The 19621-nt window shown below is 41.4% G+C and overlaps 1 protein-coding gene across 1 annotated transcript in view; it reads right to left on the reverse strand.

Moving 5' to 3' along the window:
- The window catches only part of SNTG1 (syntrophin gamma 1), a 260892-nt gene that overhangs the window by 219878 nt on the left and 21393 nt on the right, over nucleotides 1–19621 (reverse strand). Inside the window, exons 3-5 of the mRNA XM_065398308.1 lie at nucleotides 11967–12024; nucleotides 8712–8755; nucleotides 8562–8603 (exon numbers count right to left, since the gene is read on the reverse strand). Of these exons, the coding sequence (XP_065254380.1) occupies nucleotides 8562–8603; nucleotides 8712–8755; nucleotides 11967–12024 (144 nt within the window). The remainder of the gene's footprint in view (nucleotides 1–8561; nucleotides 8604–8711; nucleotides 8756–11966; nucleotides 12025–19621) is intronic.

Below are 19621 nucleotides of genomic sequence, written 5' to 3' on the forward strand. Positions count from 1 at the left end.
ATGGTCGCTGCTGCCCCAGTGGTGTGATATGGAGCCCTTAAAAGGACAAACACATGTACCAGCAGTGTTCCAGCTGGTAGTGTGTTGGAGGAAAGAGACATCCAGCCAGGAGCTACCCCTAAAATTTAAACAGAGGGTCCTGTGGCACCTTTAAGACTAACAGAAGTATTGGGAGCATAAGCTTTCGTGGGTAAGAACCTCACTTCTTCAGATGCAAGTAATGGAAATCTCCAGAGGCAGGTATAAATCAGTATGGAGATAACGAGGTTAGTTCAATCAGGGAGGGTGAGGTGCTCTGCTAGCAGTTGAGGTGTGAACACCAAGGGAGGAGAAACTGCTTCTGTAGTTGGATAGCCATTCACAGTCTTTGTTTAATCCTGATCTGATGGTGTCAAATTTGTAAATGAACTGGAGCTCAGCAGTTTCTCTTTGGAGTCTTTTTACAGATTCAGACTAACACGGCTACCCCTCTGATCCCTAAAATTTAGGCACCTGTGATCCTAACAGCCCCTTTATGCAAGCTGGCAAAGGGCACACCCAAGACATTATTGTCAGAATATTTAGCCAAACAGTGTCTTATAACATATTGTATAAAAACTGGTGATCTATTCGTCATCAATATCATTGTGTGATGTGTATGAAGAGTTATGTATGAGTGCTGATAATTCACTGCTCTACAGCCAAAATGCTTCTGAAATAAATGTAGTCAAACTTTACTAATTCTGGGTCACTGAGAACGAAAATGATGCTTAAAATTGTTGATTGGCTCTAGTTTTCAAGATATGCTATTGGGTCAGTATATACGACCCTTGACTTGGGAATGGCGGAGGATAAGTGAGTTATAAAGGGAAGGGATCTCAATTTAAACCAGAAATGACTAAAATACATCTTTGACTGGATCTATGAATAAATCTATGACTGGGTTTGGACAGTACTTGCTTTTTAGGCAAAACAATGAATGATGCAATCTGAAGCTGGTATTGCGTCATACATGATATGAATTGCATCATGTTATTCCTAGAAGTCATGGATGATGCAATCATAACGAAGCTTACATCACTCTGCTGAACAAATTGCCCTATATCAGCTCTAGAAATCATACAGTGTCGTGCTCTCTTATTTGTCAGTGTTTGATTTTGCAAAGGGACACATTTCTGTTTAGCCAAAGTGAGCAGAGATGCCTCGTACTTGTGTGAACAGTGCAGATAACTTCTGCTAGGTTTGTGGTGAAGTGACTTTTGCATCACAAAAGCGCAGTATAACCACTATGGTGAAGAAAGCCTATCACCTTTATTTTGGCTGCAAAATTGGAGCTCAGGACAAGAGGTGGGCCCCACACATATGCTGCAACACTTGTGCAACAAATCTTCGCCAGTGGTTGAACAGGAAAAGGAAATCTATGCCTTTTGCAGTGCCAATGATTTGGAGAGAGCCAACAGATCATACCAGCAATTGTTACTTCTGCATGGTGCCTCCAGTTGGGAAAGGTGTGTCAAAGAAGAAAAAGTGGACTGTGCATTATCCAAACATTCCATCAGCTATACGCCTAGTACCCCACGGAGAAGGACTGCCGGTTCCTGATGCACCAGAATCGTTCTCACTTGAGTCAGACGAGGAAGAGGAAGAGGATGAAACTTCTGGTCCTGAACCATCAATGTCACAGGACCCACATTTTCTCCCATCCTCCTCCTCTGAACCACACCTCATAACACAAGGTGAACTGAATGACCTTGTCAGGGATTTGGAACTACCCAAGAGTAAGGCAGAGCTGTTGGGCTTCAGACTACAGCAGTGGAATCTCCTGGCAGGTGATGTTAGGGTTTCCATGTTCCGTGACGGTCAAAAGGATCTTGTCCCATTCTTCTTCATGGAAGGTGATCTTGTAGCCTGCAACAACATCGATGGTGTGATGGCAGCCCTCAACATCGTTCACGATCCAGATGAGTGGAGACTGTTCATTGATTCATCGAAGACGAGTCTTAAAGCTGTTTTACTGCATAATGGCAATGTTTTGCCATCAATTCCAGTTGGTCATGCAGTCCATATGAAGGAAACCTATGACAACATGAAACAACTTTTGAGGTGCATAAACTATGACCAACATCAGTGGCAGCTTTGTGGTGATTTGAAGGTTGTTGCTCTCTTGCTTGGTCTGCAGACCGGATACACAAAGTACTGCTGTTTTCTCTGCGAATGGGATAGTCATGCAAGAGATTCCCACTACATCAAGAAAGATTGGCCACTCCGACAGTCATTGGAGCCTGGGAGGAAAAGTGTTCAGCATCCCCCACTCGTTGAATCAAGGAAGATTTTGTTATCACCCTTACACATCAAGCTGGGTCTGATGAAGAACTTTGTCCAGGCCATTGACAAAACACAAGCAGCTTTCAAGTACCTCCGTGGAAAATTTCCAAGGTTAAGTGAAGCTAAGATAAAGGAAGATGTCTTTGTTGGTCCTCAGATTCGTGAACTTCTTCGAGATGATGCATTTGACCATGCACTGCGTGGCAAGGAAAAGACGGCATGGAAAGCCTTCCAGTTAGTGGCAATCAATTTTCTCGGAAACAACAAGGCAGACAACTACAGGTTGTTGGTGAAAAACCTCCTCAAGGCATACAAAAGCCTTGGTTGCAACATGTCACTAAAGATAAATTTTTTGCACTCTCATCTAGATTTTTTTCCACCGAACTGCGGAGCAGTGAGCGACGAGCACGGCGAGCGATTTCACCAGGACATTGCAACAATGGAGAAACGCTATCAGGGCAAATGGAGCCCATCAGTGCTTGCAGACTATTGCTGGACAGTGACAAGAGATGCTCCATTTAATGAATACAAGAGACAAGCCAAGAAGCGCCGAGTAGACACTGAATAGGACTAAACTATGTACAGAATAGTTTTTTGCCTTTTGTTTCATAATCAATTTTATTTATATAACCCTTTTGCTGATTTTTAAAGTATTACATAAACAGGACAGGTGAAATATTATCATGTAAAGCAACCATAAACACATGAAAAGACCTAGGTTTACAATTTATGATTAAAACTCTACTATCTACACAATATACATAGACATACAATGTAAAAACTTAAATATCTTAGAAACAGTAGCCACTCAGTTGTTTTAATTGTCATATTTGAATTCAGCACATCAAAATACATAATAAATAGCACATTTTATCTCTGAAGCAGACGACTTCTCAAAAATTGTAGACCAGTGTAATATGTTCTTAAAATGCATGGTGGAGGCATTTGATGAACAAGTTTGTCATAGACAAAGAAAATTTGTTCTGTCTGCTTGTCTGTGTCTCCATTGTAAATTGAGTAAAGTGATGCCAGAGACAATGGAAGTTCATTTGCATCTGAGGACTGGGTTACACTAGAAAATTAGGACAGTTTAACTATGTTGGTCGGGGTGTGGAGAAATCCACACTCCTGAGCAGTATAGTTAAGCTAACCTAAATCCCCATGTAAACAGTGCTAGGTCGATAGACGAATTCTTCTGTCAACCAGTTACCACCTCTCGGGGAGGTGGATTAATTACACAAATGGGTGAATCCCTCCTGTCGGTGTAGGTGGTGTCTACACTGAAGCGCCACAATGGAACAGCTGCAGCAGACCTGTCTATAGTGTTTTAAGTGTAGACAAGCTCTCAGTCCACAGGAAAAGTTAATTGAGAGGAGAGTGAGGAAGACAGGATGGCATCTACTTCCTGGAGCATAAGCACCAGGGGAGAAAAAAATATTATCTGGGGATACACTTCAAACATATACATTTCAGTGGTTTACTGGACTATAATAAGGAGGGAAGAGAACCCCTGAGTTATCCATCATGTAGGGCACAAATGTGACCCGCAGTCTTGGAATCTATGAAAGGGTTGATCCCTCAACTATGTGGGTTGAGAATGTGGAGAACTGACTGTAGATGAGAAATTACCCAATATAAGGATTGTAATCTGTTAAATTTTAGACACTAGAAAGCGTGTTTTATTTAGTTTTTATTCATCACCATTTCTTTTTCTCTTATCTCTGCTCAGTATCGCTTAAATCTCTGTTCTTTATTCAAAAACTCATGCTTAGTTTTACTGTAAACTGTCTCAGTGCTGTGTATCAAGGTAAATAATGTATCCTCAGCTGGGGTAACAGGCTAGTGCATGTGTACTGTCTCTTTGGAGACAGTGGACTTAATTTCTGTGAGGGTCCAGTGAGAGGGACTGGACCATTACAGGGAACTATGGAAACGGGGTTCACTTAACACTCACTGGCAGAGTGTTGAGGAGTTTGCAGGTGAGCTGGACATACTGGCATGGGAAGGAGCTGAGACACAGTTTAAGCTCCAGCAAACCTTTCTCTTGCTGAGGCATAGAGGTTACACAGTGACTGCCAGTTCTTGGCACCCTGAGAGAGTGTCACAGCACCCTAGGTGGTTGCCAATGTTGATGACCCCTAATTTCAGCCCTGAAAGGGTCCAGACTTAGCAAATTGATATAGGAGTGGATGGGAAAAGGAGTAGTCAGGAGGTCAGGGGTAGAAAGATCACTATGATCTTAGAAAACTCTTACAATGCACCAGGTGCTACTGCAGGTGTGGAGGCAAACTGAAGAGATGATGTAGGGGATCTCTGTGAGGGGTTCTGCATACAGATTTCCTTCCCATAAGTCTCCTCCCATGCTGATATGGACCAATGCTAGCAGGAGCAGACTCCTAAGGGTGTATTCCTCACAGTGCAGAGGACATGCCAAAGATTCCATGCACCACTTAAACCAAAAGATCTTTGGCTAAAGTCGTATATACTTAACCTCCACAATGGGCTATATTTTACCCTCAAAGATCATTAAGACTGAACCATCCTCTCACACCTATCTTAGGCATCAATATTCATTGCCACCCCACCTGAACCCCTCACAGCACCCCCGGGAGGTAAAAAAGTGCTATTATCTTCATTTAACAGATGGGAAGCTGAAGGCACACAGAAACTTAGGCCCAGATTTTTTAAAGTATTTAAACTTACCTAATTTAGGAGCCCAAATCTCATTTTTAACAGAGATTTAGGCATTTAGGCATTGCAAGGCCAAGTTCTACAACATCTAAACTCCTTCCAAAATCTGGACCTAAGTGACTTGCTCAAGATCCCACAGGAAGTGTGTGGCAAAGCAAGGAATTGAACCCAGGTCTACCAAGTCATAGGCTTGTAGTCTAACCACTGGACAGTCCTACCTCTCCCCTCTATTGTTGATCCCTCCAGGCTTGGGCTATGGCATATTGGTGGGGCAGCATGAACTTTGTACCACTTCATGCTGCACCAGTTCTGTTGCTCAACAGAAGACCTGCATCTGCAAGGCTCTGAGACCAGATAAATTTATTAAGAAAGTATGAATAGATTTGTACCTACTATATAAGGCAGCACTCACTTGGTTAAACTGTTTAAGAAGAATGTTCATGTAAAATCATTTTTTTATTTGCCTAGTACAGTTGTCAGTAAAGCATAGTGACATTCCGGGGATAATTTATCATTGATGTAACACAATATAAGAACATAACATAAGAATGGCCATGCTGGGTCAGACCACAGGTCCATCTAGCCCAGTATCCTGTCTTCTAAAATTGGCCAATGCCAGGTGCTTCAGAGGGAATGAACAGAGCAGATAATCATCAAGTGAATCATCACCTGTCGCCTTGTGCTGCACTAATTATGTCACAGGCTTATTCACTGCTGAAATATGTAGATGAGACCCTTGTTTAAAACATATCAGCATCCTGCAAAAAGATGTGGTGGGCCTGAAACTTTTCATGAATAAAAAGAGGGAAGGAGAAATGACATGAATGAAAACATATAGAATGTTAAGTATCAGGGGGTAGCATTACACATATTTGAATCTTTCAAGTTTGGTTTCACTTGGAAGCATCACAGAATAATCATCATATTGGTTTAGTTTTAAAAAAGTATTTTACAGGATACTAAGACATAGAAATCAAGATTGCCATATTGTCATACAGTTAGCTTGTGGCCAGGTCTTACACTGCTGCACAGGCAGTTAGAGAGCAGCAAGGCCTCAGTTCCACCTAACTTGTACAGTGTAGGCCTACTCAGATCACCTCTATTGCTGTGACTGGGGGCACAACAGTGGTTAAGGTTCCATTACTACTTTTCCTCATGAGCAAGTGGGTAAGGAGTGGGTGGAGCAACGGCTCCACTCCCTCTATTCCCCAGCCAGCAGAGCTGGTAGGATACAAGTGGGGAACATTGTGCACCCTGCAAAGAGCTGTAGTACCTCCTTCCCCATTGCAAAAGAGGAATGCGGGAGCAATTTTGCCTCCAAGCTGCATCTAAGACCAAATGGCTCCTTTGGCGGTGCAGCTTATACACTGTCTGTTGCTCAGGGCTATCCCTAAATGCACCGTGTAGCATGCAATGCATGCCAGTACAGTAATAATAAAAACCGACTTAGAACACTGAAAAAGGTCTCCACAGCTAACTACCAGCTAGTGGTTACATTTTGTTTCTGACATAATACTATTTCAGAGCACTAAAGCCCCAGAGACAACCATATTAGATTCATTTGATAAACTCTAGGAAGCTATGAACTCAGGTTCCCCCCCCCCGAAACACACACACTAATATCTATCACACTGCTCCTGCATAGTCTAGGCTGTCAATGAGCACAGAGTCTGGGGATCTTCTTTCTTTTATGTAAACATTATCTTATGGTTCTTAAGTTAGGTTTATTTACAGTCTATTGCTATGGATATGATTATTTGCATGGAAGACTATTTCATGGTTCTTTCATTTGTATATGCTATCAAAGTAGTAAAAAGTTTGAAAACAGACATAAAAAATAATCTCTTAACACCACTGGAAATGCTCAGATGTCAGTTATTTGTTTACAAGTTATATTTACACACGTTCCAGGAAAGAAATACTGTGAAGGCCAAACACATAGGTTTACTTAAAAAAAAAAAAAAAAAAGATAAAGATCAATCTGGGATAGTGTAGTTAGGTTAACAGGAGCCAACGCAGCTTAACTTTCATTTTATATCCTACCTACATACCATCAGCTGTTTCTTAAACTGCAGCTCTACCTGGATCACAGTCTCAGAACAGAAATGACTGGCAGCACATCACCACAGTTTTGAATGTTTCTTTGTTTGTGGATGTGTGAGTGTTCTCACCTTTACTAGTCCCTTGTTTTCCATTCTTGAATTTCCAATAATTCTTTTAAATCCCATTGAGGGATTTACCACATTCATTTAAATGAGGATTACAGAAAAGCGTATGAAAAGATGAAAATCTGATCACTATTGGAAGGCCGAAGATTGAAAATATAGTATATAAGGGTCTACGTACACAAAAGCTGTTAGGATTAAGCCTTTCTTAGGGCAAGCGTCGTACTGAAGGATAGTGAATCATTTCCATCCCAAACCCAAGCACAAATCCATAAATGAATGTGCACTCTGACAAGTGCCATTAGTAGAATGGTTTAATCTTTCACACTGCACTAATCTGTTTCATCAGGACTTCATCTCAATTTGTCTGTTACCATGCTGTCTGCATTTCAATGGCAAATCTTCAACAGCCTACCATTCAACACAACGTAATACTTTTCAAACTTAACAGGCTGTTAAGTGAGTACAGATCTTCTTTGCAGAGGAGCAGAAAATAATTTGTACAGTGGGGGTGCTGAGAGCCATTGAACCAAACTGTAAACCCTGTATATGAGGGAAATGTCTTCAAGCCTCGGGGTGCGGGAGCATCCCCGGCACTCCTAGTTCCAGCACTTATGCTTCTTTGTATTTGTGATAGAGACTAAACTTCTGTACATATCCTTATTACAACAATATTGTAAAACTTTGCCTATAAATTCCCTGCATCTAAATTTGATTTAGGGATACACTTTTATAATCATTTCTCATTCCTGGTTATTTATCTCCCTTCTACAATACATTCTAAAAGGACTTAGAGGAGCCAAACTCCTTACATTATACATGAAAGTGGAGGTCAAAGGGGACTGGTAAATAGCTTAGGAGCCAGAATATAGGGGACTTTATAAGTCAGTCTTGATATGAGAGAGGACATAGAGATTTCTCAAATACACACTATGCCTGCCTTTTGTCCTTAATGTCCTGCTTTCCCACAAAGCTATTAGTTTAATAGAAGGACACCTTCTTTGAAAGCTGATATCCACAGGAGGAAAGACAGAAGAATGATCTTCCTTGGAATATTTCCCACCAATCTGGAGTGATTGACAAAGCTTTTCAAACTAAAATGAAAAGCTAAAAAGCAACAGTACTTCTGAGGATTAATAGAGATGGCCAGACAGAGCAAGCTTGGAATAAGTTCATCCAAACATCCAATAAAGTACCCAACTCTACTCTAGGAGGACTGATTTGAGGGCAGTAAAGAAAATCTATGGAGAAGGAATTGTATTAAAGGCAGGGCCATTTGGCAACCTAGGAGGCATAGTCATATCTGTGTAGAAAGAGTAATGATGAACAACGCAATGATGGTGCACCGAATGTCAATGTACATAAAAACCCCAATGATTAAGAAAATGAATACAAGCTCACCACTTCTTCATGCCTGCATTTTCTTACATTAATTCCATTAATCTGTTAAGGGGATAGAAAGATAAGATTGACTCTGTATATCATAAATATAGATTGTAGTTTACTTTTCTGGGAAAAAAAATCTAAATAAACATTAACAGTTTTACATACCTGTAGAATTGCATCTCCTATAAAGAGCAAACCTGAGAGTTCAGCTGTAAACAACAGAGAGCATATTTTGTCACTTAGATATTTTGTCCAATACAGCATATTGTATAGACACACACACACACTCTATCAATTTATCCAGTGTATATGCCCAGCTTTGGTCAGCTCTGAAAATGTAAAACGAATAATGAAAATTTAAAAAAACCCTAAAATATATCAATACATGGTTTTGATTCAGATTTTTTACTGCACCAATATTTCTAACTACAAATACCAATGTATCGATTTTACCAAAAAGTGGAGGGGGGGAGGGAGAGAAAGATCGTCTACACAACCTTATCAGGAGATTCCCAGCAGACCATCTCTTGGTCTCCAACCTCTCTTAGAGCCTGAGTTCAGCAGATGTTTAAGTGTTTTGCTGAATCTGGATAAACTGTTGCATTGGTCCCTCAATGACTGAGAAAAGATGGACTTTGCAATGCAGAAGATTAACATATCCAAGCTCCGAGGAACCATGAAGGGAAAGACCAATCCTGTATCAAGAAGCACTTATAGGAATCACTCTCAAACACTTTACTTTCCCTTTGCGTATAATCGAGCAAACTCCAGGTCTTGCATTTCTGCAAATATCAGCTGCATCTGTATATTGGGAGAGGAGGGCCTTCAGGTAATGGGGACCCAAACCACTTAATGCTTTTTACAGTAAAAACAAGCACTGCAAATGACATCTAGAAACTTATCATAAACCAATGCCTCTGGGTTCCAAGTAGGTCATAGCAGGATTTTCTTGATCACAGCTCCCTCTATGATGCCCAGTTTAACGTGCATGTAGAGTGTATTACTACTTGTAGTCTGGACTTGAGGTGGCAAATGCAAGAATAGTAGCCAGGTCACACTAGAAAGAAATGTCTTACTCTTTTAGAACATACAAAGATGAAAACATCTTTTCAGTTACACTTTTACACTTGTACACACTGTTCTAGACAAAGGGTTGTCTGCCTAATCCCAATATAATGTTTTAGTAGTTTGTACTCAGGGCAGTCAGAGACTGCTTCATTCCTTCCATAATTATTACTGTTTTTTAAACCTTAGCTCCTGAATAAACAAACCCACACAAAGAGAAAGAACAAAATCACCAAATACGTGTATTCTTAATTCTAATGCCACAGAGTATTAACTAAGTATGTACTAGAATGCACAGGATTATTTTTTTTTTTAAAAAAAATCCCAAACCAGTGTTGGACTGTAAACACATTATATAATAGAAATACATTTTATAGATATTTTATTTTTCCTGTATTTAATAATTAACACAAACCACTTACTAGTCCATACCTTTAGAAGGAAGGAATAACAATACAATGTCATCTGTGTGTATGGAACGTTATAGAGAAATAAAAGAAAATCCCTACCTAGAAGATTTTGCAACCCAAGGGTTGATCCTGCAAACATGTATGTATAGAAGTATTTTTACTCACATGAATAGTGCCACTGCTGTCAACATTATTCATATAAATAATGATACTCCACGGCATGTTTGAAGAATTGATCACCAGATTAGACATAGCATGGAAAGGCTTAAAACAAGTCACCAAGAGCAAGTTCCTGGCTTCATTGAAGATAACAGCTAAACTCTCATTGATTTAAATGGAACAGGGAGTTTCCCCTCAATTTTTCTGCTTCAGGGTCTGAGCCTACTGTTTCTCATACAAGGGATCAACCCTAATTTTCAGTATCTCAGATGTTTAATTCTACCAAATAGAATCACCTTTTCTTCAAAGAAAATGAGTGTCTTTCCTTCCTGAAAACACATGGGCTAGTGGCCTCATGCGCTAAACCTGTTTCCCTCCCCCCTTCCCCGCCCTGGAGTTCCTCTCTCAGCACCAGTTTGGATCTTCTCTGGCCTCAGCAGCACTTGATGAGACCCACCATTATCTTCCTGTGCACTGGCCTCAGAAAGGGATTGGAAAGGAACTGTAGGGATGCACAAGGTTTGCAAAGCATAAGGGACATGGGTTTCAGGTGGATGAAATAGGTTTTCCTCCACCCTAGTACCCCAGCTCAGCCCCACATCACTCATTCAGGGCAGAGCACCCCCAAGTGGACACCTTGGTAAGAACAGATATTCCCTAGGGAAGATACCCTGGAGATTAACTAGTTTCCTAAGGCTTAAAAGATATTCAAGTTCCCACACCACTAACACTGTATATGTTTAGGCTTATATTGCAAATGCAGTTCAAGAAACAGTAGTTGAAAAAGAACAGGAAATGTCTTCCTCTTTAACATACTTGGTTAAACTTAAATCCAGAGTATTGTATTTTCCCTGTTGTGGTTGATGACATTTTAACACATAGGTGTAGGTAACCTAACACCATATTATTATTTATACTCCTCCCCCCCACCACACACACACAAATGTATATAAGATACAAACAAACATATATACACACAAAGATATATGATCAATGACTTTATCATATATCTTTGACCACATCATCTGCCCTCCACCAACTAATCTGTCTCCGTGGGACTCACTCCACCACTCCAACCGCTTTGCACCACTGCCACTTTATGGGGAAAAAAACAGTGTGGCAGAGAACATTGTTTCTTTTTCCCTCCAAAAATGGAATTTAACCACAAAAATACACCTCTCCAAGATCTAGGGTGGCCAACATCAAGTCCTGAACCAGTGACAGCTTTCCTATGTATAATCTGTGTCAGCCCTGCATGGTGGCACCTATGGTGCCTGACAGTTTTGCAGGGGTCAGAATTAAGGTTCTGCCCTTTTCCATCCCTGCCTGTCCACTCCCAAGCCAACCAGCACAGGGAGACAAACAACAGTTCTGTTTAGGCTGTTTCCCCAACCCCATGCCACTGCCCACAATGTGGGTATCTGTTTCAGAGGAATGAGGGATGCATAAAGAACCACAATCTGGGTCATTATCTTTTAGCAAAATAAAAGAAGACCATTTTCATATTAGGAGAAATGGCAGAAGTATGAATTTTTTGCATGTTTTCATTGTGAAAAGCTATCTTCACTCATAAAAAATTGGCCCCCGTTCTGCACTTTACTGGGAAACCTTAATTTAGTGAAAGTTCATTATGTCACACATATACAAATGGCACATCAAAGCAGAGTTATGAACAATTTGCAGTATCATATCTCAAAACAGTCAACAAACCCCAAAGAATTAAGACTCCACTGCTTTAAGTAATGAGTTGAAGTCCATAAAACTGCACCTGTTATTAGGCACCTACCTCTTTGTTCTTTGGAAATTTTGGAAATGACCACTGGAATATTATGTTCTGCTCCACCCTAGAATTAGAAAACAATCATATCTCACTGAAATTATTTTCATTCATAAATATGTTTATAACCCCAAATGCATCTTGTGCATTTTCCAGAGATTAACTTTTATTTTCAGACACAAATAAAATGCACTGCCTCTGTGTAATAGCTTTCTTTCTGTTTTTCTAATAGGATGGCAATCAATTACTTATTGCCTTACAGAAAATCAGTTGAGCAGGTTGTTAACTGAATGATAGACCATAGTCTATAAAGGTAAAATAAAAATCACTGCAGGTTTCTCCTAATTTTCTACAAATTAGTATATCAAATCCATGTTATACAAAGGGGAAATGGGCATAATGCTGTAATGGCAACCATGCTGTGATCATTTTTATTTTCATGCTGGCAAGAAACAGACAAACAAAAGGCAAAAAAGCAAGAGGTTTGGACACCAGATTTTGTTTTTTTTTATGTCTGTCACTGCATACAAAAAGTAAGCCAGCAGTAGAATAAGTACAAGGAACAAAAAAGGGGGTTCTATGTAATGGAGCAGCAGGTATTCACTAAAGAAAACAAACTGGACCACCTAACATAAAGGAGCATTCAGCTTTACTGTTTCGCTCAGTGTTCCCTGTTGGGTTTGTAGATCTGTATGGTGCTATGACTAACATTAAAAGTAAAGGTAAAATAAAAAAAGAGAGAGAGCAAAGGAACGAAGAGTAGGCAAGTGTAGGCAGAGATTAAATTTGGGGGCATCCAACCCCAAAACTGCAGGCCCTACCCTGGCCAATTTTGGAAGTTTTCTACAAAGGTCAAGGCTAATCCTAACTTTCTTGCTCTTTTCTTTGTGGAGGTCACCCTGAAAATGTAAATCTGATTAATACCGATAGCAACTCAAATCACTAAAACAGCTTGTCACGGTCATTTTTACCTAAAGACTTTGTCATCACATTACCCCCAACAACACCAAGGCTTAACTTTGGGATCCATGAGGACCACTTCATTGGGTCCCTCAAGACTGAGGATCACCCCAGACTAATTCACAGCTATAGGACAGAAAATTGCCATCTGGGCGACTCTTGACGGCCTAGGGATTCTACGTATCCCTTCCAGGCAATAGCCAAATGCCTGTAGCTGAGTGGTCTCCTCTACTGAGCAGTTACTTTGATCTCATATGTGAATAACATGGTCTAGTGGCCTAAGCATGGAAATGAGAACCAGATGTTGCATTCTAAGTCCACTGGCCCTTCCTCGTGGTTACCCAACTTATTTGGGGCAATACCCCTTGAACAATTTTTACTGTGTCCCTCTCCTCTTCCAAGCCCTTGTGGGTCTTGCTGACTTCCACCTCCCAGAATAGCCAGATGGTCTCTCTTCATATCTGTAGCTTCCTTGGAGGTGGAGACAAGAATAGGAGCTGCCAGGTAAGAGACGCTATCATCTCCATTCTCAAAAATGTAAATGTGTCCTTGTGACAATGATGGGAAGTGGCCTGAAATTCTCTTGAAGTAGTAGGAGAGGGTTAAGGCTTCTGGCAGTGGTTGAGAACACAAATATTTCTTCAGGATTTGACTGTAAGCTATGGAACCCATAGACATCCCTAGCAACTGGATGCAAGGAGGGAACCCCCATACTTTCTACTGCCAGTGAATGGGGGAAGCTCCTACAGGTATGTACAATGCATAAACTGCCGTGGATGAGAGCTGATTGTTCAATAAGTAGTTAGAGAACCTAATCCCCCCCTTAATTTCACATATATTCAGGGATTCAGTTGAACTGTTCAAAACTGCTAAATAAATGTACACATTTATGTATTAAATATCCTTTGAGGTTTTTTCATCCATCATCATCATCATCAAAATTAATAGAGCTTTCTTTGGCTAAGAAAACCCAGCTCTAGTCAGCTAACTTTACAAGTCTCACCTTCCATTCAAATACCGCCACTTACACGCACACATAATTCTCTCCACAACCTCTAAACAAAAATCACTCACTACCAATGCCTTTGCAACCCCATCCCCCCTTATTCCTCCTTTACACGACTACACAGAAAATCAGTCCTGCCCTTCCGCCCAGTGCATTTTAGGGCTCAGGCACAGTGCTTAGGACTTTGGTCTTCCTTCACCACAGACATTTCATCAGTTCCCCCTTCACAGCAGCCTGACCTGCCTGCCTGCCTCAAGCACTGGTCCACGGGGAGGAGGGAAGCCAGCCAGCCCTGGGCTTGCAGTATCCTATAGCTTGTTTGTTTAACACTATATAAATAGGTGCTTAAAGGAGCATAAAGCAATACTGCACAGGTAAAATAATATTACTCCTTTTGGCCTGAGCAGCAAGCCAAACATGTTAGCACCCTCTGTTGCTTTTTACAGATTCAGACTAACATGGCTACCCCTCTGATACATGTTAGGCCTTGTAAGTTGTTCCAACTGGAAGGAGAAATTGGTGACGGAGTTAGGTATTTCTTTGATGCAATTCTGATTTATTTATTTACAAAGAATGTACAAAGTGCTGTTTCCCTGAACACAGGAGGAATCAAACAACAGGAGATGGTTTCCTTGCTCATTCTTACAAGCCTCTTTCAGCCTGTACCTGACCCAAAACCTCTCTCGGCTTCTCCCAGAGCCACCCTCAATGCTTGTCTACGTTGTGTCTGCAGATTCCTTCTCTATCTGTTACTGTGTGCTTCTCTGCTGTCTCCCCACATACACACCTAATCAAATACCTCCAGACTGCTATTATTCTATGTTTCTATGATTTTAAATGAAGGCAGCAGTTACACCCACTTGCTTCAACAAATTTTATCCCAATCTTTAACAATTAACACTCTCTCTGTGTCCTAGTCATGCCACAGGCACCGGAGGACACCAGCCTAAATGTTAGCCAAAGGAGCTACAGCCCCATAGTATGAGAGACAAGAATCTCAAGGGAGACAGGGGAAATGGCCAGCCTCTCAGATATAATATTATGCATCAGATTATACAGTAAGTGATTTTGAAAATCTGCACATGTTCCATGTGGCATCTTGCTAGACGCTGTTGCAATACTGACCCTGATTCTCCCCAAAACTCCCCTAGTGGATCAACACACACATATAGGTTTAAATTCTACTTTTAAGTAACAACACATGGAAGCTACTGGGGTTATTATGCCTGGGGCATAAAGCCTCAAAGCAGTGGGGAGCATGGCTGTTAATATGCTCTTTGACAAGGTTCAGCACACACTTCTCTCTCTGCTCTGTGGAACATGAGGCTGGATCCTCTGACTGGAACAAAGCTCTGCTAGCTTTGTGAAATCTAGTGCCACTGGCCTGGAGCCAGGCACAATCGAACCCACAAAATCATTCTAATAACTGGTCTCTAGTCTGTTGGGATGTGCATTTCCTTCCCCAAACAGCTCCCTAAGTTAACAGATTCATACTCAGCTGGCTTCTTATGCAGAATATTTGGTAAAAAAAGAATAAAACAAGGGAGGAAAGAATATTGTACAGGTCTCTGAGAGCCAGGAGTAATATTATAACTGTAAAGCTGAATGTCCTTAATGAACTATTAATTTTATTGCCTCCTTCACTGATAATGCTACACTCTGTCAGATTATTGAGAAACACAATGTTCTTTCAAAAGTCATACACCTAGAAACATATCTCTCGGAATCTGTGCAATTTAATCTTGTCAGTAAGATATGAAAACATGACTGAAGTACTACTGTTCATTTATCAATCTCTAAATCTCACTCCGGGCTCATCCTTTATCACAATGATTTATTAATGGGTGTTCAGAAGGAGACTTAGAAGTTTGAGAAAATAAATCCATCTGAACTGCTGACTGAAGTTTGTTGCACATAATTGACCTCAGACTACATAAGGAGCCCAATTCTATTCCAAGTGAAGTCAATTCAAGTTTTGCTATTGACTTCACTGACACCATGATCAGGTCCAAGGCCTAAGGAGAAATTGGGTCTGCATTCCTGCAAAGAAACACATCAGCTTTCCTTTAGTCGCATGTAAAACAATTGATCTCAAAGTGCTGTTGAAACTACAGAAGTAGACAATATAAATATGAAAAATATCTTCATTCTTATGCTCTTACACTGGAAGTACTTAGTCATTCGTGCAGTCCCCCACTGAGCTAAACTAATTCTCCCTCTATTGCGATTGTTGATGGAGCCGCACCAGTGGTGCGAGTGGGGGGAGTTTTCCCCCAAAGACTACTAACTCCCCAATGGGGGAGTTTTCCCCCAAAGACTACTAACCAACAGCTAGGCAAGGAGTGCTGCATTCCAAGGGGATTATAACCTATCCTCCTTCTGCTCATAAGAAAAAGGTCTGTCTGGAGGCCAGGAAAATAGTGAGAGACTTAAGAAGCTCCATTTAGTTTATCCAAGAGACGCTTCAAAGATGACTTGGTCATGCTCTACCATTACTGATATGGAGAAAAGATTTTTCATAGTATATATAGCCAGGGCCGTCCCTAGCCATACTCAAAGTACGCAGCTGCACAGGGCACCAGGGAATCTGGGGCACCACATTTCCTGGTGCCCTGCGCAGCTGCGTGCTGCTCCAGCCCCAGATCCGCCTCTCCCCCATGGCCCCCACCCCTGCTCCGCCCCTCCCCCAAAGCCTCCACCCCCGCCCTGCCTCTTCCCCCCCCCCCCCCCAGCCAAGGGAGCAGAGCGGAGCGGAGCGGGCTGGGGCCAGGGGGGTGGTTGCCCCCCTGCCCTCCAGCCTCTCACCCATGGAGGCCTGGGGCCAGCCCGCCCCCCCCCCTGCAGAGGCTTGTGGGGCTGCGTGAGGCACCAAAATGGCTAGGGACGGCCCTGTATATAGCTCTTTAATTTGGCAGCAAAAGGTATAATGAAATCCAGTAGTTGGGAGTTGAAACTAAACAATTTCAGATTAGAAATAAGGTGCAAATTCTTTACCATTAAGGTCGTTATCCTTGAAACAACTTACTTAGGGATGTGGTGGATTCTCCATCACTTGAAGTTTTAAATTTAAGACTAGCCATTGTTCTAAAAGATATTCTATACTTCAAACAGAAGTTATGGGCTTGATGCAGAAATTACTAACTGATATTCTATGGGCTGTGTATAACCCATAAACGAGAATCATACTTGTCCCTATTGGCCTTAAAATATTCAAATCTATGAATCAATGGGGTTAGAAGGATCTTTATGTTGTACCACAGATGAAGGGAAACAGGAATGGTCAGTAGCTCTCCAAGGCTCAAGGATAGGTCTGGAAATCACATGATAGAACATGATCTCATAAGATTTCCAAAGTTTCTTCCTTTTAGTTGAGTCTGAATAGAAGATTTTTGGATATGTTGTCAATATTTCTATTTGTATTTCAGGAAGTGCTAAAGCACGCATTTAAAAAAAAAGAGCTAAGAATCCCACCTACTCTCATCTGTTGTCTAATAAAAGTGTGGGAGTCATGGAAAAACACTATTGTCCACCAACAGACAGGAGAATAACTAGATAGATAGCAACCTTTGTATGGAATACCAATATTCCAGATCAAGTTGAGAAACATTTTGGTATAGTCTTGGAGGTATTTTATTCATTATCAAACATAGATAAAATATATATTATGTCGGTATGTGTGCATATAACATTTGACTGTATCCCTATCCCAACCCTCTCAACATCCCTTGTCTTCTTAGACTAAGACTCTTATGATGTTCTGTCACAGTTTGTAAACTACATTATATAATAGGGCCCCAGTTCATAGATTTTAAAGTCAGAAGGGACCATTATGGTCACTTAGTCTGATATCCTGCATAATACAGACCATAGACTTCAACCCTGGAGTTCTTGAATCAAGACCATCTCTTGTGGTTGAGCTAAAGCTTTTTTAAACACAAAGCCATGCAATATTTATCTAAAGACTTGAAGTGAAGAAGAATCCACTGTATTCCTTTGTAAATTGTTCCAGTGGTTAATTACCCTATCTTAAAAATGCGGGTCCTATTTCTAGTCTGAAATTATGGACCTTCAGCTTGCAGCTGTTAGAGTCAATTCTGATTGACATTCTCCGTGTGATACAAATAAAACATAATAAATTAGCTAATCTGAAAAAATATTTTATTTTATTTTAAATGCATGATTCAGCTAATGTAGTGCCCATCTTTAAAAAAGAGAAGAAGGAGGATCCGGGGAACTACAGGTCAATCAGCCTCACCTCAGTCCCTGGAAAAATCATGGAGCAGGTCCTCAAGGAATCAATTATGAAACACTTAGAGGAGAGGAAAGTGATCAGGAACAGTCAGCATGGATTCACCAAGGGGAAGTCGTGCCTGACTAACCTAATTGCCTTCTATGATGAGATAACTGGCTCTGTGGATGAGGGGAAAGCAGTGGATGTGTTATTCCTTGACTTTAGCAAAGCTTTTGATATGGTCTCCCACAGTATTCTTGCCGCCAAGTTAAAGAAGTATGGGCTGGATGAATGGACTGTAAGGTGGATAGAAAGCTGGCTAGATCGTCGGGCTCAACGGGTAGTGATCAATGGCTCCATGTCTAGTTGGCAGCCGGTTTCAAGCGGAGTGCCCCAAGGGTCGGTCCTGGGGCCGGTTTTGTTTAATATCTTTATTAATGATCTGGAGGATGGCGTGGACTGCACTCTCAGCAAGTTTGCAGATGACACTAAACTAGGAGGTGTGGTAGATACACTAGAGGGTAGGGATCGGATACAGAGGGACCTAGACAAATTAGAGGATTGGGCCAAAAAAAACCTGATGAGGTTCAACAAGGACAAGTGCAGAGTCCTGCACTTAGGACGGAAGAATCCCATGCACTGCTACAGACTAGGGACCGAATGGCTAGGAAGCAGTTCTGCAGAAAAGGACCTAGGGGTCACAGTGGACGAGAAGCTGGATATGAGTCAACAGTGTGCTCTTGTTGCCAAGAAGGCTAATGGCATTTTGGGCTGTATAAGTAGGGGCATTGCCAGCAGATCAAGGAACGTGATCGTTCCCCTTTATTCAACATTGGCCTCATCTGGAGTACTGTGTCCAGTTTTGGGCCCCACACTACAAGAAGTATGTGGAAAAATTGGAAAGAGTCCAGCAGAGGGCAACAAAAATGATTAGGGGTCTGGAGCACATGACTTATGAGGAGAGGCTGAGGGAACTGGGATTGTTTAGTCTCCAGAAGAGAAGAATGAGGCGGGATTTGATAGCAGCCTTCAACTACCTGAAGGGGGGTTCCAAAGAGGATGGAGCTCAGCTGTTCTCAGTGGTGGCAAATGACAGAACAAGGAGCAATGGTCTCAAGTTGCAGTGGGGGAGGTCTAGGTTGGATATTAGGAAACACTATTTCACTAGGAGGGTGGTGAAGCACTGGAATGCGTTACCTAGGGAGGTGGTGGAGTCTCCTTCCTTGGAGGTTTTTAAGGCCCAGCTTGACAAAGCCCTGGCTGGGATGATTTAGTTGGGAATTGGTCCTGCTTTGAGCAGGGGGTTGGACTAGATGACCTCCTGAGGTCCCTTACAACCCTGATATTCTATGATTCTATGATTCTATGAACTTCACTACAATTTGTTCCAACTCCCTTAGCATATGATTGTTGTTTATTATTTGTATTGCACTAGCACTTTAGGCCTTAATCAGGGTCTTAGGACAC

The sequence above is a fragment of the Emys orbicularis genome, chromosome 2, assembly GCF_028017835.1.
Source record: "Emys orbicularis isolate rEmyOrb1 chromosome 2, rEmyOrb1.hap1, whole genome shotgun sequence".
Lineage (NCBI taxonomy): Eukaryota > Metazoa > Chordata > Testudines > Emydidae > Emys > Emys orbicularis.